This window comes from Miniopterus natalensis, chromosome 11, assembly GCF_054644295.1.
Source record: "Miniopterus natalensis isolate mMinNat1 chromosome 11, mMinNat1.hap1, whole genome shotgun sequence".
In the NCBI taxonomy this organism is placed as follows: domain Eukaryota; kingdom Metazoa; phylum Chordata; class Mammalia; order Chiroptera; family Miniopteridae; genus Miniopterus; species Miniopterus natalensis.
The window spans coordinates 38,199,463-38,221,316 of record NC_142091.1 but is presented as its reverse complement, the minus strand read 5'-3'; the positions used below and the strand labels follow the sequence as shown (position 1 = coordinate 38,221,316).

General features: G+C 46.7%; 1 protein-coding gene and 1 pseudogene across 1 annotated transcript; both read right to left on the bottom strand.

Moving 5' to 3' along the window:
* Positions 1–7,625: 7,625 nt before the first annotated feature.
* On the bottom strand, positions 7,626–8,591 carry LOC107524478 (olfactory receptor 2AT4-like). The gene has a single exon (XM_016196400.2). The coding sequence runs from the start codon at positions 8,589–8,591 to the stop codon at positions 7,626–7,628; it is 966 nt and encodes a 321-aa protein (XP_016051886.2).
* A 4,667-nt stretch (positions 8,592–13,258) lies between these two features.
* On the bottom strand, positions 13,259–15,295 carry LOC107524477 (olfactory receptor 2AT4-like; annotated as a pseudogene).
* Between the last annotated feature and the right edge of the window lie 6,559 nt (positions 15,296–21,854).

Here is a 21,854-nt window from a genome sequence, read left to right as displayed (position 1 = left end):
CACAATGAACCCAGGCTGTCCCACCTACTTGGGGCCACAGGAAAGACCAACCAGTTGAGATTCATGTGCTCACACCTTTCCTTTTCTAACCTTCTGTTTTGGCAGATTGGGCTTATGTAACGGACAAAGCATGTGGTTAGGGTGCCCGCCAGATAGGAGCACTGAAATGTTTTTGAAAGAATTTAGTATTCAGTGTTTTAAAAAAGGATTGATGTAGCATCATAGCAAAAATCAGAAAGTCGCTGGACTTCTTTATATTTATTTTGTGGTTTAGATTAATTGACTTTATTCTGAATACATATTACAGGGATGTTTTCAGTGCATAAGAACACTAAAAGTATTGTTAGGGGACAATGTCTTGGTCAGGATTATCTACCAGCCAGTTATAGTGCTGGTAGGACACAGAGAAGACAGAAAAACCAATCACCTGAATGTTCAACTGAGGCAGAATAGTAAGAAGCTAGGAAAATTCCTGGGCAAGTGGAATGGGAAAACTGAGACAAGTTAATTAAAGAAGGCCAAATAATTTGACAGATTTATAGCTAGCTAGTGAATTGAAAGGCCTTATCTTCCCTAACCAAGCACACTTGAGAACAAATGGTTTATACCTCTCCTCCCTGACCAGAGAATACGTAGCTTAAATCACCCTGGTCTGGGAGATAGAGCACAGAGACCCAATAAATGCCATTTGTGCCAGCCAAGCCCAAGGATGGATAAAGTCAGGGGAACAAATAACAAAAACAGATTAGAGCCAGACAGACCGAAGATAGAAGTAAAACAGTAAAGCTGACCAAAGAATAATCCCAAAGTTCCCTATATGCTCATTTTGATACATTAGCATATTAAAAATAAACCTGGCAAGCTTTCTTCCGAACCCTCCCCTAAGATTATAACCATAGAAGAGAGATAAAACCCCTCAAGACAAAGGGAATCAGTGCTGGTTCACTCTAGAGCATGCCCACGCCTTTTCTCGGCTATGAACTTTTATTTTCCTTCTCTCAAACTCTAAGGATCCCCATGAGACTTGCAACCAGGGAAGCAGTGGGCAGCGGTAGCTCATCCCAGGCTAACCCCCTGAACCTGTCTCCAAGGCCCCCCTTTCCTCTGATTTTCCAGTGAGCTAAAAGTAGCTCTGCCTTGGCTCACTTCTGTCGCTGTGACTTTTACTTCTCAGGGAATTCATGCAGCCCAGCATGGCTCATTTCTCTCCTATAATGTTTCTAAGGAGCCAAAGCAGAGCACTGCCTAGGCTTTCTCCTGTTGCTTCTTCTACCCTAAGTCCTTCCTTTGTTTCACTGTCCCCAGCTTTAATGAATGTACCCTGAAAATCACCTGGACTTATATTTTGAAATTTTTCTTATACAAAGTCAAGAACTCACACACTACAGGCCAGTCTGAGGCAAGTCCACTCTGGGTCCAGTCCCCATCCGGAGTCACAACCTGATGCCACACTTCCTGTTATCACCTCCTCCCATCATCCAACCTGCAGGCAGTGGTTATGCCCGTCAACAAATGAGAAACAAGGTCGGAGAAGGTCAAACCCTTGTTCAAGGCCATGGCTGATAAGCTGTGAGAGCAAAGGTTGTTCTGGAGTCAGCCTACTGCAAGGACTGCCTGGCAACCAACAGGCCCGGCTCCTGGACCAGCTGTGGTTTGAGCCTCTGAGCCTCAGTTTTCCCATCCATAAAATGAGGGCTTTGGAAGAGATGATCTCCTCCAGCTCAAAGAACATTTTTGAGTGTCACCTCTGTCTTTGGCCCAGTGAGGGGCCAGAGATGGACATCTCATGGCCCAAGCCTCTGAGGAGAGAGAGGGGGGATGCCCCCACTTTTTAAGCCTCTATTGTATGTTTGATTCCTTACAGTCATTGTGTCATTACACTTCACTATAACTCCCAAATCCATGCCATTCTCTCATATTTTCACCACACTGTGTTGTTCCCATAGAAAAGGAGCAGGATATGTGTGAATTACAGAGTTCGGGTTCATTAGCTTTGGAGTTAGAAAGACCTGGGTTTCCGTTCTGGCTCCACCACCTTCCACTTTCCCTCTCTGAACTGCAGTTCCCTCATCTGTGACTCATAATATTGACAGGGACCTTATTAAAAGTTTCTATTTCCTTTACTGTCACAGGCCTTGCCCCCTTGTAAGAAACTCTTACAAGCTCATCAGCCTCTTGCTTGTTACTGCACATCCCTGCCAGGGTGTCTGACCCAGGGTCACACAGACTGTGTGTGCACACTGGGACCCTGACGTTCACACATCCTGTTTGTGCTCCCAGGCTCCTCACCCTGGCTCTCCATGCCCCTGGGCTTCCCGAGCCTGTCTTTTCGCCCCAGCCTTTGACTGTTTCTGGGCCCTGCTTCCCCGGCCCAGCTCACCTACCAGTCTGATCCACCTTGGTGTCTTCTGTGGAGTCACAACACTTGGCCCCGGGAAAGGAGCCAGGTAGGTGGCTGAGCCACAGCCCATTAAACACTGGAGCCAGGGCCCACTAGGGACCCTACCCTCAAGTTGGCTCTCTTATGGGACCTCACCCCCGCCAACTGGGAACAATTTCCTAGGGTGGAGTGGGGGACTTGGCCCTGGGCTTTGCAGATAATGAAAACAGTGTTATTAACGACCCCCATGGGTTCCAAACTTTATCCTAATGGGGCAGTTGTACTCCTGTTTTCCCATCTGGTCTCACAACAGCCAAGGAAGACAGGCAGAGTCAGAATTGTTTATCCTATTTGACATTTGAGGAAACCAAGATCTGGAGAAGAGACATGACTTGCCCAAGGTCACACGAGTGGCTGGAGGCAGGGTTGGGATTTGGACCCAAGTCTCTGATTCCGGTTCAGCGGTTCAGCAGCACATGGTCTAATGGCTGAGACCTGAGTTCTTTCCAATTATGTCACCTTGAACAAATTCTGTAACCGAAATGAGCCTTTCTTTTCTTACCTGTAACAGCATTGCCTATCTCACAGGCACCTGGGAAGGGTTAGGTGCTTTGCCCAGTGCCTCCTGCGTAAGAAACAATAAGCCCAGGGCTATTATTTTAATAAACCCAAGTCATAACCCCTGCTGCATGGCTGGGATGTACTGCTGCTGTGTGCCATGAGGAATGCGCAAAGGCTCTGTGGAAAGAATGTGAGGTGGTGGCTGTGCCCCAACCCCAGGCAGGACCAGAGCCCAGTCACAGATGGTCTGTCCCTTCCTCACCCTTCCTGATTCCCTCCTAGGGCTCCAAAGCTCTCTGTGCCTGACTTTGTCACTCTTTCACTAATATGTGTAAAATGTAAACAATTAATTTCACATGCTATTTCCCCTTCCCTCCCCAGAGGTAATCACTATCACTGATTTGGTGTGGTCCTTCCAGGCCTCCTCTAAGCGTTTGTGTGTGTGTGTGGGGGGGGGGAGGGCTTTGTTTTGTTTTTCCTTTAACACAAATTAAATCATTTTGTATTTATTTTGTCACATTCTAACTTAACAAGTCTTGGAATTTTTCTGTGTCTGATCTAATTCTTCATTCTTTTCATCTGAATTTTGGTATTTGGTAGTATGGATATGATGAAGTTTGCCCAAAATTTCCCTGTTGATGGACATTTGAGTTGTATCTGATTGTTGCTATTATGAATATTATAATTAATATCTCTTAAACATATATTTTAGGGCACATGTGCCCAAATATTCCTCTGAGATACAGAGATCCTTAGAAGTAGAACTTCTGGGCCAAGCAGTAAGCACATTTTCAAATGGAATAGAGTGTGTATGTGCAGTGACCGATGCTCCAGATCTCAAGGCTGTGAGGACACCGAACCACAGCAATGACTGAGGTGACCCTGTTGCACCGGTGCCCGATGCTGCACCCAGAACCAGGAGAAAACCACGCAGGAGAAATGTATTCAGATCCATCCATAATGCATCATGACTGACTATAGACTTACAACCACAGGATGTGAGATCACTAAGTGACCGCTGAGTACGAAACTTCATGGAAACCAAAACACAGGCGGAGGAAACAGAATGGAGGTGAGAATTCACTAAAAATGCCTTGTTTTATCATTTTGGTTTAAAGTTATTATAATTGGGACTTTAAAAGTCATGTATGAAGACTCTCATTACTATCTGCTGAAATACTCTCTGCTAACGCCTTTACCTAAGGTTATAAGTTCTGCATCTTTATCACAATTTTCTGTGGAAGATTTTCTTCCCTGTTACATGTGCCATGACAAGGTTATTGCCTGCCCCGTTCACTTTTGGAGAATGGCTTCCTTTCTGCCTGTTCGGGGAGCACTGTAGTTCTGCCCATCCCTGGCCCCTTTTTGACCCAGATGATTCCTGTAGGGAACTGAGTGTTAAAGTCCTTTGGTTTAACTGAGTGTAAACTCCATTTCTCAGTGCTAAAAATTAGTCCCTCCAGCCCAGCTGGCATGGCTCAGCGGTTGAGCATCGACCTAGGATCCAGGAGATAGTGGTTTAATTCCCAGTCAGGGCACATGCCCGGGTTGCGGGCTCAGCCCCCAGCAGGAGGCGTGCAGGAGGCAGCCAGTCAATGACTCTCTCATCATTGATGTTTCTACCTCTCTCTCCCTTCCTCTCTCTAAAATCAATAAAGGCACACACAAAAAATTAGTCCCCCCTGACAGGTAGCAAAAGGATGCCACACTGTCACACCACACCCCATCAGTGCTGGAAAAATACCTCTCCTCCTCTGGCGGGAGCTGCTCAGGGCATCTCTGGTAAATCAGTCCACACCCACCCTGTTGTGAACTCCACGAAGACTCCCAAACAAACAGTAGCAGGTGCCATAGATTAAAAATACTTATGGAAGGCATTTTTACCTTGAATTAAATATCACCCTCTGTACTCCCACCATGCCCTGGGCTTCCCTCTGAAATGGCACCCAACACACTGCTATTTCTGCCCACGTCTGTCTCTCTCACTAGACTGTGAACAAATTGAGGACAGCAACTGTCCTGATTTATCTCTATGTCTCTGCCTTCTACTGCATGGTCTAGCACCTCCTAGATGCTTAGTCAAGGCTTCTTAAATGAATGACCAAATGGGGAAGATTATATTCAGCAGCTTGATGCTTACCATGAATGTGAAAACTACCACAGTCAGTGGACTGTGTCTACCAGGGGAAGACTTGGATCAACCATCAAGAATGACTATTGCAGATGTGCCCAATGGAATGATGCCTTTTAAGGGTTTATTATAAAATCTTGTATTCATACAGAGCAAAAACATATAAAGCCTACATATTTAATTGTAAAGCAAAAAGTTTAATTGTAAAGGAAACATCATGTCACCATCATTCAGGAGAGAATGAAACATTGACACCTCCTAAGGCCCAGTTGCCCCTCCCTGATTACAACCTTCTCCTGCTCCTACAGAAATAACCATGATTCTGGTTTTTATAATAAGTATGCCTTCTGTTTTCTTCACAGTGTATGACATCTGCATGCATTGATTAAAAAATACTGTGGTTTTGCCTGTCTTTAAAATTTCTATAACTGGAATCCTACCATATATATCTATGTGGATCCTGATTTTTTTTTGCTCAACATGATGTGAGATTCCTCCATGTTGTTGCATGTATATGTAATTCTTTCATGTTTTATGGACATATAGTGTTACAAGTTATGAACATTTCACAAATTAGAGAAATACTGCTGTGCTAGATCATAAAGTATGTGTATCTTCAACATTATAAGATAGGGATAAAATGTTTTCCAAAGTATTTGTACCAGCGAAGGCTCCCACTGTCAATGTATGAGCTCTGATGACCCACAACCTTGTCAACCCAAGTATCATCAGACTTGGACATTTTAGCCAGTCTGGTTTCTAGTGGTATCTATTGGTTGTAATTTGCACTTCTCCTATTACTAAATGAGGTTGAACACTTTCTCCTATATATTTTTTGGACATTTGTTTACTCTCTCTTATGACTATTCTGCTCATTTTTCTAGTGGCTTCACTGCCTTTTCTGATTGACTTGAAGTGATTCGTTATATATATTCTGGCTATGACTCCTGAGTCCTTTAGTTGGTTACATGCATTGTAAATAGCTTCTTTTGTTCTGTAGCATAGCTTTCCACTTTTTGGGGGAAGGAGGGGTGTCTTTTGGTGAACAGAAATTCTACATTTTAAAGCAGGCAAATTTATACTTTCTTGTTCTCTATGCTTAGAGCTTTTAAAACAAAATCTTGTTTAAGAAATATTTTCCCATCCCAAGATCAGTACTATAGTCTCCTATATAGTTTTATAGTTTTACCTTTCATATTTAGGTCTTTAATGAGGTTGTTTTTTTTGTTTTGTTTTGTTATAAGCACAGGATTGACTTAGATATATATTTTAGTAAGCCAATGCCAGGATCTATATAGATAATGGACTTAACAAGGTAAGAATGGGATCAGGGAAACCCAACAAGTGAAAACAGTAGACAGTGAGCAAGTGCAGGGACATATTTTCGAGACAGAGTCCATGGCAGTTGTGTTGATTTGGTGGAAGAAGCATTTCCCAGCAGTCAGAAGATCCATTTCTAATGCTGCTCCTCCTCACCCCAGGACAGCAACAGGGTCTGTTTGTTTCCTCACCTACAAAATGAGCGAGGTAGACTAGGTGAAATGTTAAAGTCTGGACCCCAGATCAGGTAGCTGATAGTGCAAATTACCATGTGGAAGTGTCTAAGTGTGTTCAAATTCTCAAGGTGGCATGTGAGCTCAATAGGTACGTAAGAACCATACATAAGAACCATGGTCCAGATGATCTGTCATGAAGATCTCTAAGCTGGATCCTCTGCCCAGGTCTCCAGAAACTTCCTCATAAAAATTCAGAAGGTCATTTCCCTAAAGTGAAGGAAGAGGCCATGATCTTCTCGATCAGGCATTTTTCAAGTAATTTATTTAAGCCTTAGATATATTTATTTATCAGCAACTTGGTCCAATCTTGTATGTGAATGGGGCCTAAAATACCAGCTCAACATGATGACTCATACTTCTATCTTTTTTAAAAAAAAGAATAGGGGGGAGAGATTGATTTTTATGTTCACTTGAGGTAAGAGACAAATTTCGTTTTTGACATATGGATACCAGATAGTACTAATACCATTTATTATATGTCCATCTTCTACATGATCACAGAGTCACTTCTTTATATATTGATTGTCCATATATTTAAGGGTCTGTCTCTGGGCTCTATATTCTGTTTCATTAATCTCTATGTCTATCCATGTCTTAATAACTAACCTCTCTGTATTCTCATCTTTATTACCATGTAGCCCTGTTAATATTGAAAAATCTATTTGATTCTTTTAAGCAGATACTTCTTATATTTTATCTGACATTTTAGCCAGTCTAATAGGTTTCTAATGGTATCTATTTGCTGTTGTAATCTGCACTTCTTCTATTACTAAAGAGGTTGAAAACTTTTTCCATATTTATTGGATATTTGTTTATTTGATATTTGTCTTTCTTTCCATGGAAGGGTTGATTTCATAGCCAACTTATCATTAATGGAAATAGAAGTCCCAATGTTATACTTTTGGCCCTGCTATGTAAGTCATTCTTTCCCTCAAAAAACATTTTGATGTCATTCTCTGTTCTTAGCACACTGGTATCCTGGGAGCAGAATCTAAGATCAAAGGTTTCCAGAGTGCCCTTGGTCCCAGGGACATGCCATTTTGGTGATGGCTGCTTTGACATCCTTGTTTCTCAGAGTGTAGATGAGGGGGTTGAGGACAGGTGTGAGAATGGCGAACACCACATTGCCCATGATGTGGAAATCCAGGGGCAGGTCAGCCCTGTAGGACACATAGGCTATGGCAATGGAGGAGTAGTAGGTGCCAACCACCAGGAGGTGGGAGCTACAGGTAGAGAAGGCTTTTGAGCGTCCTTCTTGGGAGCTGATGCGAAGCACTGAGGCCAGGATGCGGGCATAGGAGAGAAGCACCAGCAGAAGGGGCAGGAAGGACACTACCATGGCAATGCAGAAGCCCATGAAGGTCTGGCCCGTGGTGTCAGAGCAGGAGGCCTGGACCACAGCCAAGTGGTCACAGAAGCAGTGGTAGATCTGGGCCACAGAACCAAAAGCCATGTGGGATGTCTGCACCACTGCTGGGATGGGCAGGAGGAGGGCAGTGAGCCAGGCACTGGCTGCCAGTGCAGCATTGGTCTGCGGGGTCATGAGGACAGGGTAGTGTAGTGGGCGGCAGATAGCCACATAGCGGTCATAGGCCATGACCACCAGGATGAAGGCTTCAGAGCATGTGAAGCCGTGGAAGAGATACATCTGCAGGAAGCAGGCAGGGAAGCTGAGGAAGTGGTCCCTAAGTAAGAGTAGGGACAAGATCTTGGGGACAGTTGACGTGGTAAGGAGGATGTCCAGGGCTGAGAGGTTGATCAGGAAGAAGTACATGGGCTTGTGGAGGCTGGGCTCTGCCACCACAGCCACCAGGATCAGGGTGTTACCTGCCAGGATGAGCAGGTAGAAGAGCAGGAAGACGACGAACACAGGGAGGAAGAGGGCCTCCTGTAGAGAGGGGATGCCCACCAGGTAGAAGGCGGGCGAAGAGTCTTTTGATCTATTACAGGCTGTGGCCTCCATGGTAGCACCGAGCTGTGTGCCAGGGTGACAGGCAGCCAGAGCATCTGGAAATGGGAAAAACCAGGAGTTTGGAAGGAGAATTCTGTACAGTTTAAATCATTTATGACCAAGTTTAGAGGATTGGTGGTACCCTTCAATATTGATTCTTTCATCTGAACTCACGATTCACTCCTTCTTCTTTCTAGCAATTATTTAGCAAGTGCCTGCCATGCGCAAGGCTGTGAGAAGGAAAACAAGGGTCTCAAGGCTCCTGCCTTCACAAGGCTTACATTCTACTAAAAGGGTGATGTGTTTAACATCCAATCCCACAGTTAATTATCTAGTTAACAACTGTGCTGAGTGCATTGAAAGGGCTTCTTTCTGCCCCTTGTCTGCTCCACGCCCCATAGTATCTTTTGGGCATCAGATCTTAGATGAGCTCTTAAATCCCTACATTACTGTATTTTCTTTTGCTCTTGCTTAAAGTTCTACTAAGTGACATCACTATCACCACATCACTAGCAAGGGCTGATTTTCCCAAGGTTTTCTGTAACATGCTGCTGCTCAGTCTACTTATTACCCAGGGAGTGGCTCCTCTCTCATGCCCAGGTGCAGCAGCTCCGCCTGCCTCTGAGTTCTCGGGGTGCCCCCCCCACTCACGTTTCAGTGGCAGGAGGGGCAAATGCCCTCTTGTAGGACAACTCTCTTCCTGATGGAGCCCAAGCTGACGGTTCATCTCCCACTGCTCAGGCACACCTTGGCTCTATTATCTTCCTTCCTCGTGGCTGCTATGGCCCAATGGGTGTTCTGTTTAGTTCTTTTATGCCCACTCTGCCCTGGGCTCCTGTAATAGCAAGAAGAAGCCACGGGGAGTTGTTGTGAGAGCCATTGCTGCTAGGAGGGACCCAGAGACCTGAAAGCTGTGGCTTCTCAAAGACAAAAGAACCCTAAAATAGAGATTGGTCACTAAATTGTCCTGGGGTCAACACCGGGACTGCTAGACTTGGGCTGAGGCAATACTGGCTAGGTCCCACTTCCAATGGCCTCTGATGAGTGGCCCAGGCAGCTTCATATTTACATCTGCATCACTGCTGTTTGAACCCCAGTGATTCCACAAGCAGTTTCCCTTTGAGTTCTTTAAAACGACATCTATCTTTTTTTCTTTTCTAAAACAAATGAACAAAAACCACCTTTCATGTTCCAGAATCATACAATATCAGAACCGAAAAAAGGTTTTTTTAAATCTTCAGTTCTAACCCAGTTCCCCTGCCTCTCCACTTCCTCACCACCTTTTAATATTTTCCTGCTTTGCTCTGATACTGATTTGGATTGTGTAGTCTGGCTTCTAGATTTGGAAGTGATGAATGGCAAATGCTTTGTTTAAAATGAGCTTAGGAGAAACCAGCCTGGGTGTGTACTCCTTGAAAGAAAACTTCAGAGGCCACCCCCCACCCCATGACCTGGGCAAGAGGGTAAACCTGATTGTCTCCATTTTAAATGATTATCCCCTAGTTAACCAGAATCCCATTCCAAGTTTGTCACCAGGTTTTTTTCTCACACCTGAAGGGATGCAAACTGCACTGCCCTGGACATTTCTGCTCTCAGAGAAGCAGTCATGGCTGATGGTCCCAGGTGAGGGCAGAAACATAAAGAGCCAAAGCTAGGGGGGTCCTGAGGGGCCATCAGGTCCAGCTGCCCCTCTCCTGCCTCCTCTGCCTTACTGCTTTGCAGATGGAGGTAGGGATGCTGAGACTCGGGTGGAGCGGTGGCACATGGCTTTTCCCTGGCAGGCGGTGCTGGACTATCCAACAGGTAGATCAGGTACATGCTGGGTCACCACAAGGCAGGGGCACCGAAAAGACTTCCTGAAAGAATTTCACATTGGATATTTCAAAGCACCATAAAACTAGATCATAGAAAATATTTGAATTTGGCTGGATTTTCTTACACTTATTTTACAGGTTAGGGTTCTTGTTTTAGTTTGAATTACATCTGAGTGGTGCAGCCCTGTGCTTAGAGCCTAAAAGGATGCAATTAGTTTTTCTGGGCACCTGACCCTGGTTCTACACCTCCCCTCCCTACATCTTGCTCCTGTCTCTCCACTCTGGTCTTTGCTGAGATTTGGCACTTTACCCCCAAGTTCACTCACCTGCCAAGCCCTGTCCACTTTGGTCTCTCCTGTGGTGTCTCCTTTGTATCTTCCAACCTGGCCTGGCAGAGAAGAGCCAGGCGGGTGCTGAGCCTGTGGCCCATTAAACCCTCTAATCCCTCCTTTCAGCCAGGTCTGCTGGGGCCCTCTCCCTCAATATGGGGCTCCTTGGGGACTGTGCTCCCTCCACCCCTTCATGCAGGATTAACTTTTGGCCCCACCAGAGCATGTGTTGGGAGGGGATTTGCCCTGGGGATTTACTGATAATGAGAAGAGCATTGTTAACAACCCTTGGTGCTTCCAGACCTTACAACCAACAGAGCAACTTTTATTGACATTATTCCATCTGGTCCCCAGAACAGCCAGGGGAGACAGCAGCCCAAGAGGAGGAAAGTAAGGTCCAGGAAGTGAAATGACCTGCCAGTGCTGATGCTGACGTTTAGTGTCAGAACCGCAGGTCACACCCAGGGCTGCATCCCCAGGCCTGTGCTCTGCACTATTCCACCATGGGTAAGGGCATAGGGTCTAAAGTAAAAAGCCCTGAATTTGAATACCAGTTTTAGTATATTTTAGCTATGTCACCTTATGTAATTAATCTCTCTCTCTCTTTTTATTTTTTTTTAATTTTTACTTTTTATTGAATTTATTGGGGTGGTCTTGGATAATAAAATTATATAGGTTTCAGGTGTACAATTCTACGATACACCATCTGTACATTGCTTAACCTCTTTGAGTCTGAGTTCCTCCATCTGTACAATGGAACCGAACAATATTACCCATCTCAGAGAGTTTCTGAGAGGATTTTACAAGATAAGGGCTAGAGGGTACTTGGAGTGGAACATGCTTATTTGAAAATTACTACAGGAGTTTTGTTTGTAACACTTGGCACAGAGGAGGTGCTTCCTGCTATATTCAGTTTCCCAGGGGACTGTGGCTGTCCATCTCCTGCAAGATAAGATGTAACTTTCATGGGTTCTTATGGTCTCTAGATGCCAAACATCTGGCTTTACCAGGAACTGCAGTCAACAGCTGGCACCTGAGCTTAGACTACTTAGTACTCAGTAGTTGGTTTGTTCTGCTTATGAAGCTACTCTCTTGCTCCTTCTCCCCCAAAAGGAAAGCAATAGGGTTAGTGCCATTATACTATATCTTAGGATGTATGTGCGTGAGCTGTTAGCATCTAACACTCAGCTGCTGGAGGGCCAGCCAACAATTGCGTCTACTACAGTCTACCCCTTGAACCCCTCAGATTCATTCACTTATCATGAGACGTTCATTCCATTTGGACACAGGGTTCCCACAATTTGAAGGAAAATCTCTAAGAGAAGAGTTGATGGGATTAATTCTTTCCCCTCCTATTTTTGCCGATCTGACAAAAAAAAGTAGATATAATTTTGACTCATTAACACTAGATGGCTATTGTTGTGTTGGTTGTTGTCATTTTTTATTTGACAATTTAAGGGAAAAGAGGTCAGTGCCCCTGACTAAATAGGCAGGTGTTACATGTTTTAAAAATTCTTACAGCACACCAGTGAAAATTGCTGTACTAGATGGCTTCCCTTCTAGCCTGCTCATGCCCTCCTCACTGGTTACTATGTCTCACCAGGCTATGGTTGCTTTAATTGCCCATTTACAGTTCAACTCTGTCATGGAAGAAACAAGAAATGCTTCTGTGCCTGAGAGCCAACATCCAAGCCCTCATTGTAGAAGAGCAGTCTTACTTTCTCTTGAAGATTGAGGTCAATTAATTACTTTTGCAAATATGGTAACTTTTTTTCTTTTTACACATTTAGTGAGACTTACTGTGTCTCCTGTGGTATCAGGACTGCTTAATCCACAAAGTCTAAAGTCATTGGGACTGAAGCACAAATTCTCCCAAATGGGTCACTGTGGGTAATGGTGAGTGAAGCCACTCTAATTTCCACCCAGTGATTCTTGGCAGGAAGCATCCTTTTTTAATGGGCAGTCATGCTGAAAATGGATCCTTCCCATTGGACAGGAACATGAACCCATTACCATTCCCCAATTGGAGCAGCTAGTGGTTTTCTTATGCAGTCATTTCAAGCCTCCACCTGCCCCCAACTATATTGCTGATACATGAGTGCTCACTAACAAACAAGTGATACCAATGCCAAAATTATAAGAACTTACAGGAAAAAAATTTGACATTGAATTAAATGCTAACCTCTTGACTCCCACAAACCCCTTTGCTTCTCTCTCTCCTATCACCTTATATTATTTCTCTGAGTCTGACTCCCCCAGTAGACAATGAATACCTTGAGGGCATCAGCTGTGTCTGGTTTATTTCTGTCTCCAGCACCTAGTAAATATTTTTGTAAATGATTGCATGATCGACTTTTTATTCATTACATTAACAACTGGTAAAAATTGTGAAGACTACAATTATTCTATAGCATCAGTGGGAAGGTTTCTTGATCCACTAGTATTTGAAGACCAGGTTTTAGCTTTCTGCTCAACTAAATGAAGCCAATTTAGGCTGCTGTAATTCATTGAAAAATATTTGTGTTTCTATTTGGTGCTAGGAATTGTCATTGGTATCCAGGGAACTGGATTGGTTGCATCCAAGGATTAAGGCCCCAGAATGCCCTGGGTCCTGGGGACATGCCATTTTGGTGATGGCTGCTTTGACATCTTTGTTCTTCAGTGTGCAGATGAGAGGATTAAGAGCAGGTGTGAGAATGGTGAACACCACATTGCCCATGATGTGGAAGTCCAGGGGAAGGTCAGCCCCATGGGCCATGTAAGCTATGGCAATGGAGGAGGAATAGGTGCCAACCACCAGGGAGTAGGAGCTGCAGGTGGAAAAGGCTGTCAAGTGTCCTTCTTAAGGGCTGATCTGAAGCACTGAGGCCAAGATGTGGGCATAGAAGAGAAGCACCAGCAGAAGGGGCAGGAAGGACACTACCATAGTGATTCAGAAGCCAATGATGGTCTGGCTTGTGGTGTAAGAACAGGAGGCCTGGACCACAGCCAAGTGGTCACAGAAGCAGTGGTAGACCTGGGCCAAAAGCCATGTGGGATGTCTGCACCACTGCTGGGATGGCAGGAGGAGGGCAGTGAGCCAGGCACTAGCTGCCAGTGCAGCATTGGTCTGCGGGGTCATGAGGACAGGGTAGTGTAGTGGGTGGCAGATAGCCACATAGCGGTCATAGGCCATGACCACCAGGATGAAGGCTTCAGAACAGTTGAGGCCATGAAGAGGTACATCCGTGGGAAGCAGGTAGAGAAGCTGAGGAACAGGTTCCCAAGCAGGACTAGGGACTGCATCTTGGGGTCGGTGGTTGTATTGGAAAGGATGTCCAGGGCTGAGAGATTGATTAGGAAGAAGTACATGGGCTTGTGGAGGCTGGGCTCTGCCACCATAGTCACCAGGATCAGGCTGTCACCCATCAAGATGAGCAGGTAGAAGAGCAGGAAGATGAAGAAGACAGGGAGGAAGAGGGACTTTTATAGAGATGGGATGCCAGGTAGGTAGAAGACAGGTAAGGAGTCCTCTGATCGATTACAGTGGTTCCATAGTGGGTCCCGGCTGGATGTCTGCAGACAGACACTGGGAACATCAGCACATCTGGAAATCAGAACAATCAGGGAAACATTAACTAGAATATGCATACTTTTCTTTCCAATCATGGATCTCAATCCTGACAGTTTCTTTGTGCCTGGAATTTCATTGCACAACTAAGATGCCCAGATGGTGAGGTGTCTAATGAGCAATGGTTGAACGAGCAGGTCTTGTCTGGTAGAGAAGAGAGCCCCACATATGGAATAAGTTTTTTTATAATCAGAACTATCCCATTAGGAAAAAGAGTGGCTTGAAAATTAGCGAATTCCGTGTAACTGAGGTATGCTAAAACTGGGGTCTTTTTGGTTGAAATGCTACAGAGGAAGTTTAATATTTGGATAGGAGCTAGAGTAAAGACCTTTAAGCAACCTTCTAAACCTGGATCCATTGATTCTTTTAAAAAAGCAACAGAAAAGAACCGCATCAATCAGATTGTAGGATCTGGAGGAAAAATTTATTCTACCTAAGAAAAATATTCTTGAGAAGCATCCACTTATGTTCAAATGTCAAAAAACCAAGTAGCTTCTTTATTAGTTCATTCCCTTTAAGGATGTCTGATGTAGTAGCCCAGTTCCTGCTACCACAGGTTTGGGGACACTCTGGGTATGGTAATGTTGATGATCCACTTGCCAGATTTTGCCTGCTGTCAGCACGGGAATCTTGACTGCTGTCCTTTGGCACAAGCCCATCCTGTCCAGGTATCTCTACACAGCAGTTCCTGGGTGGAGGCCTTTAACTTGAGGCCTTGTGAAGACAACAGGATGACTGGTTGAGAGTGATTAAGCTAAACCCAGAAGTGAAAACTCCGTGTACTTTACTCTAAAGTTCCATTGACTCTGCTTATGTACCTCTGGGCCCAGATGATTGCCAGTGGCCTCTGATAAAGACTTCAGCTCATGAGCTCTAAGGAACTGGCGGGACCCTGCTTCAGCGATGGCTGGAAGAACCACTCCGTACAGTTTTGTATGGTTCCTCTTCTATGCCCCACGCCATTCTCATTCATTCCTTCTGAGCTGGGATATTGTGTTTCTTGAATCAGTGTTCTGTGTGTACATTTCCATTCACTTGAGGATTCCCCTTCTGTGATATCTTATTGTGATATTGATAGGGTGCCTCTTCCTCCAGGGAGCACTCCAGGATGCTGTGTGCTTAACCCAAGAATGGGTTAACCTGCTGCTGGGGCTCTCTGTCTGCCTCAGTCTAACTTGGGTGCCCTGTGACCTATCTTTGTAGTCTGTCTCTTAGTCATATTTAGGGACCAACCATCCTGATTTGCTCAGAACTGCCTAGTTTTAGCACTGAAAGTACCATATCCCAGGAAATCACTCAGTTCCCAGAAAACCCAGATGTTGGTCACCCCAGGAGGATAGAGACATTATGCCTTTGGTGGAAGGAGTCATTTCCTGAACGGAATCCATATTGAAGACAGACTCTCCCCCTGTTGGGGAAAAACAGACTCTAGGTACCTCCTGAGTCACTCCATGTGTCTTCCCTTTCCTGACCGCTGCAGCCCGGCAGCTGCTACTGTTTAGCCATGTTACGCCCACGCCCTGGAGCCTTCCTTTTTTGGCCCCAGCTCGGAGGGCACCACAGAGCACTGAAGCCTCAGAGCCAGTGTCGGAGAGAAGGCCAAGTGCCCTGCAGTGGAGAGGTTAGGGCGCATCCACGGCAGCCCAGGACCCCAGAAGCGAGGGTCCCCAGCCCACAGGCTGAGCGGCAGGAAGTGCCGATCATTCTGTGCCGTGACTAAGCGATCCAGGGCCAGATTTTGCTGACTTTCAGCCTCTCCGCCCCCGCAAACCCCAGAGCAGTTCTACTTGGTTTTGAAAAGCCACCTCCACTTTCTCCCCCTTCTAGCAAAACCCTTCTCATGTCACAGAATATATAACAGTGGAAATGGCCCTGCAGATAGTTCAGGCCCTGAACCTTTCTTCACAAATGAAAAATCAGGGTGGGGGTGGGGATGGGGATGGGGATGGGGATGGGGAGGGGGAGCAGCCCCGAGGGCCAGCAGCGGTCAGTGCTGGGGCTGGTCCTGGGAACCAGGCCTCCTGGCTCTGGCCTTGGACTCTGCCCACCAAGCTAGGCCACCTGGAGAATTTGGGAGCTCTGGTTTCCACTTGGGGGGGGGGTGGAATGAGACGAAAGGGTTGATTTTCTTCTCTCCATTTCTTAGGCTGATGTCAGAGACAACTATACATTTCTCTCTTGTTCTGAGGGCACTTTCAGTTTCAGGTGGGCTGGTTACTAAATAGAGGCTCTACGTGGTTAGAAAAAATGCTCTTTTCAAGAAATGGCTTAAGGAAGAGATAGGCTGGGCACATCTGTGGGGAAAAGGGTCATGGTAGCGGCCCCGCGTCCTGAGCAGCAGTGTGGTACCCCTGGTGCCTGGGGAAACTAGGCTCATAATAACCCGCTCAACAAATATTTTTAAGTAAATGAATTAAGAAATGAATGGGTCAACCTGGGTTAAACTGAACTTTTCTGCATAATGGACTAGTCAGAAGGGATTTTTATTTTCTTTTATTTTAGCATCTAAATTGATACAAACTGCATTTCCCTGAGAGGCAGTTCCCCCAACTGACCGGGCCCATGAAGCTGGTTGTGCAGGGTTTGCTGGGCAATCACAGAATGTCAGAGCCAGAATTGTCCTTAAAATGCAAGCAATGTCGCCCAATCCCCATTTCCCCTATTTTTCAAATAAAAAAAGCTCAGGGGAGGCAGTGACTTGCTCAAGGTCACACAGGGAGTTGTTGGCAGAGCTGCACTAGAAGCCAGACTCCTGGCTCCTGCCCAGGACGCCTGTCTAGAGCTCCTAAGAATCCACCATGGGAGAGGCACTGAAGCGACCCTGTCTGGCAGCCCAGATCATTCTGAGTGTTGTTGTTCTGTTTCCCTCACCTGCCTGGGGGTTTGCCTGTCGGGGTAGAGGTTGGCTCTGACTCCTTTCCTTTAAAACCAGCGTCTCAGTGGGGCCCAGCACTTTGCTTTCAGTGTTTCCACAGGCACAGACTGGAGCATGGCCACCCTGACACCTCAGGCCTTTCTCTCTAGTATTCCTGCAGTCAGACAATACTTGACTTTATGGAGAGCTTCTGGTCCTGCTCCTGTACTGTTGCTGAAAGGGCGAGGGAGACCCAGAGAGGGGCTATGACCTGGCCAACATCACACAGTTAGCAGGTCAGCAGCAGAGCCAGCCAGCCCAGAATGCTATAATTGGGGTAGAAATATTTTAGCCCATCTCCCTTCTCTTAGAGCCCCTGTCACAATGGGTTAAGGGTCCTTAACTGCCTGCCCCTCTAAACCCTGCCTTCCCAGAACCTGTCCCTCCTTGGGCTCTGACCAGCTCTGGGCACTTTCTTATAGCCTCCATGCCCAAGACCTCTGCAAGGTGGCCCAGTTCACTTGCAACCCAGGCCACTCCAGCTGCTCCCTCCTCTCCCCAAGCCGGCGCTGCCTCAATGGGGAGGACCAGACTGGGGCTGAGCCTGGTCCCATTCAACTCCCAGGCCTTGCCTATCCTTACCTGCTGGGGCCCTGTCCTCTGAGGTTCCCTTCTACTGGGGTTCCAAGTAATGTTTTTCTAGGGATTCCCAAGTGACTGATTAAGAGCTACCTACCACTGGGCTTTGCTGATATTAGAACAAGATTAATTGTCCTCACTGGGGCACAGATCTCTGGATTAACCAGATTGGCTGAGTATACTGCCCATTTGAAAGATTAGGAGAACTGAGGCTCAACATCCATTCTACATTGAATGAAGCTGTCAGTTTGCTGAGTGCCTGATCAGAGTGAATTGACACAATCTAGTGGGAGAGCCAATGAATAAACTGACCATCAATTATATCCAGTATGATCTGTCACTACTACAGAGTTGAAGGGCTCAGAGGAGGTAACAGAGTGGGCTTGCATCATGGAAGACATCTTTTGGGTGGGTATGAATTATAAGCAGATGAGGAAAGCACTCTAGACCAATAAGGCAGGGACAAAGTCAGGAAGGGGTGAAAAAAAGCAGGAGGCGTATTAAAGGGCAGATCCAAGTGTGTTTGGGATGCAATATTGAGGGAGAGATTGGGAGTCTCAAACGATGAGGCTAAAGAGGTCGGCAGGGTCCAGAGTGAGCAGGGTCTCAAATTCTAGGCCAGGGAATAGGAACTCAATACAAGGACATGGGAGAGCCAGGGCTGGCCTTCAGGCAGGGGACTGACAGTCTGCTGCATGTTTCAGAAAGATCACATCCGCTGCCACATGGAGAATGGATTCGAGTGGGAGAGGATTCTAGAGTCAGGGAGACCCAGCAGGGAGCTGGATAGCAAGGAGAGGAGTGAGGAGAAGTAACAATGACAATCATGACAGAGCTGCTGCCCTTCGCTCGGTGCTTACTCGTGCTCTATAGGTGAGGAAGCTCAGAGAGGTTACGTAACTAAGCCAGCTTTGGACCTTTCTCTGGGCCAACAGTGAGTCGCTGTTAGAATCCTATCTATTTCCACGGCCCACACCTCTTAACTAGCAAGGCTTAGAGAAATGTTTGAGGCAGAACGGTCAGAATTGATCATTGGAAGCATCCAAGACAGCGCTCAGCATTCTGGTTTGGATGACAAGGCAGACAGATGGTGGCGATACTGACTGAGGTGGAGAGCATGGTGGTGGGCGGTGGGCAGTGTAGATGGGAAGAAGGTTGAGTTTGTTTTTGGACATGTTGCATTTAAGGAGCCTGTGGGGCATCCAAGTGGGGATATCTGGCAGATGTGTATGGGTTTATGTCTGGAGCTCAGGGGAGAACTGAGTTGCAAACAAAAATCTGGGAGGTCTATGCTCTATGGAGCCTAGAGAGAGTGTAGAGTGAGAGGGACAGAACCTTGGAGGAAACCAGCACGAGGCTCAGGCAGGACAAGAAGGGTCTGTAAATGATGCTGAGAAAACAATGGCGGGAAAGTGACACAGTGGCGGGAGAGAGTGATGCAAACCCGGGAGAGGATGACAGCCCAGAGGAGCCCCAACATGTGGCCAGCAGCAGTAAAAGCTGCTGATGTGACCAGATGATGAGAGGTGACGAGTGCCCAGGGGATCCAGCAGGGAAGAGGTCACTGGTGAGCAGGTCCAGTGGAAGTGGGTATGGGAGGTTAGGGAGTGAGTAGGTAGAGTAGACAACATTTTCAAGGTGTGTGGCTGTGAAGAGATGTGGATGACTGGAGGGTAATGAGGGGTCAGGGAGGATTTTGCTGAATTTTTAAATTGGAGATTTTGAGCAGATTTCCCACCATTTGTTGGTGGGAATTAGCTAGTGGAAGAGAGGTGGAAGGGATGGGAGAGGAAGGGATGGTTAACAGAGAAGGAGAGCCCTAGCCAGTTTGGCTCAGTGGTTAGGGTGTTGGCCCTTGGACTGAAGGGTCCTGGGTTTGATTCCGGCCAAAGGCACATACTTTGGTTGCAGGCTCAATCCCCAGCCCAGTCAGGGATTCTGTGAGAAGCAACCAATTGATGCATCTCCTCGTGAGTCATGTGGGAGAGAAGAAGGTAAAAAGGGGGGGGGGGGGGTAAAGACAAGTTTGCAGATCTAGTGGCCCAAGTAGGGGACAAGTCTCATGTAGACAGAAGTGGTGGGAGGATTTTGTGAAGCCGCTGAGATTGCGGGAGAGTTTGTTCTCTCTCCTAATGGGACTGGGTGCCCATATAGTAAATACATGCTCGGATCTTGGTGCCAGACTGATGTGGATTCAAGCCTGGCATTTAGCTTTTGAAGACTCTGCTTCCTCTTCTGTAAAATGGGTTTGTTCATTGAATAAGTATCTCTTGAGAGCAAGCTCTGTGCTAGTGTGGTGCAGGTTGAGAAGAGTGAAGGACACCAGCAGGTGTCATTAGCATTTCCCACCGAGATTGCACAAGCCCTGTCCCTCTCTCCTGGTACCACAGAAGGTCCGTAACATTCACAGACCAGATCTCACCCTCCTCAGAGAATGAGGAGGTTCAGAAACGTCTCTAGGAGGAGCCCTTGTATCTCAGGAACATTTGTGAGCTCAGAACAGAAAACAACTCTGAAGGTCCCACCAGAGTGGAGGCCAGCTGCCTGCCCTGGAAAGTCATCAGTGACGCTTTGTCTCTCTCCATCTCACCCCCATTGCTCCTCACCCTCACCGGTGTGAAGCTCTGACAGACACGAGAGACTGGAAAAGGAAAGTACCAAGGAGGGAAGGGAAGTTATAAATATGTCCAGGGAGAGCCCACGCTGCCTTCCTGGCTATGGGCAGGAGGCCCCTGGAGCTCTGGAGGGGAGAGTCCAGAATCAGGGCCCACTGTTGGGGCCTCCCACACGCTCATCACCAGCACCAGCCTTCCTGACACTAGGAGGCAGAGTGGCATCAACTTTGGGTGCCAAATACACTTAGGTTCAAATTCCAGCTCCTCCATTTACCAGCTCCACTTCGACAACTGTGACTTCACTTGTCTCTGCCTCTGTCTCCCCTTTGTGAAGTGGGGTGACAGTGCCAGCAATACTGGTGAGAGTACTTTGCAAACTGTGAAGTGCTGTGGAGATTTCCATTGCCATCATCATCATAGTTGCAGAGAGGCCATCCCCTGGATGTCTTCCCCTCTGTGATTTTTCACCCTCAAAGCTGGCTCTTGGCTGGAGGCAGAGGAACTGGCTGATGGAAAGCTCCTCAAGGGTCTGGCCAGCTTATACAATGCTCACTGACCAAGGCCATGTAGAAAACTAAGATATGATCCTGACCTCGTCCATTTTCTTTCTGGGGGAGTCAGTAAACATTGGGATGAAGAGGGGACTGGTGGAGGCTTGGAGATGGTCCTTCAAGGGTGAGTGCTAATCCTGTGATGAAGGGAGGAAGGGCATCTGACCAGGGGGACCTGCATAATCAACACCAGGGCATGAGTGTGCCTGGTGTGCTCTGGGAGGGATCAGGCCAAGGGAGGGGAGAGAATTGGTCAGGTAGGTTATAGATATGTGATGAGGAACATCAAATGTTAGGCTAAGAAATAAATTTTGCTCTGAAGAGCAGGGCTGGGTGCTGTAAGATCAGGGTTTGGAAAGATGACTCCAGTAGAATGTGGGAGATGGATTAAGACAGGGAAACTGGAGTCACAGAAGAGTAAGGATACTGTGCAAGGGTCTAGGAGAGATGAGGAGGGGACTCTGACTTGAAGGATGGAGGAGGAGATGGGAATGTGAAGGGCCTTAGAGTTGCCACAGGCTATGGGGAGGGAGAAAGGAAGGGAGTCAGGGATGGGCTTGACTCCAGTGAGACTGGGAACTCAGAGCAGGGACCTGGGAGGGCCAGGTTTCCAGGCCAGTGATGACCTCCTTGCTGAGCTGGAGGTGCCTGGGGGACCCCCAGGAACAGGTGAACATCAGGAGGGAGAGCTCAGAGCAGAACCTAGGGATTACCAGCTGGGGTTTAGGCTCTTCCTACTGTGGGAAGGAAACCTGAGATTTGAGGAAGAAAGTGACATATGAAGGTCACTCAGATGGTCATCAATAGAAAAGGCCTGGAATCCATTCTAAGGTGCTTAGCTTAGTACTAAACTCTGTACTCAA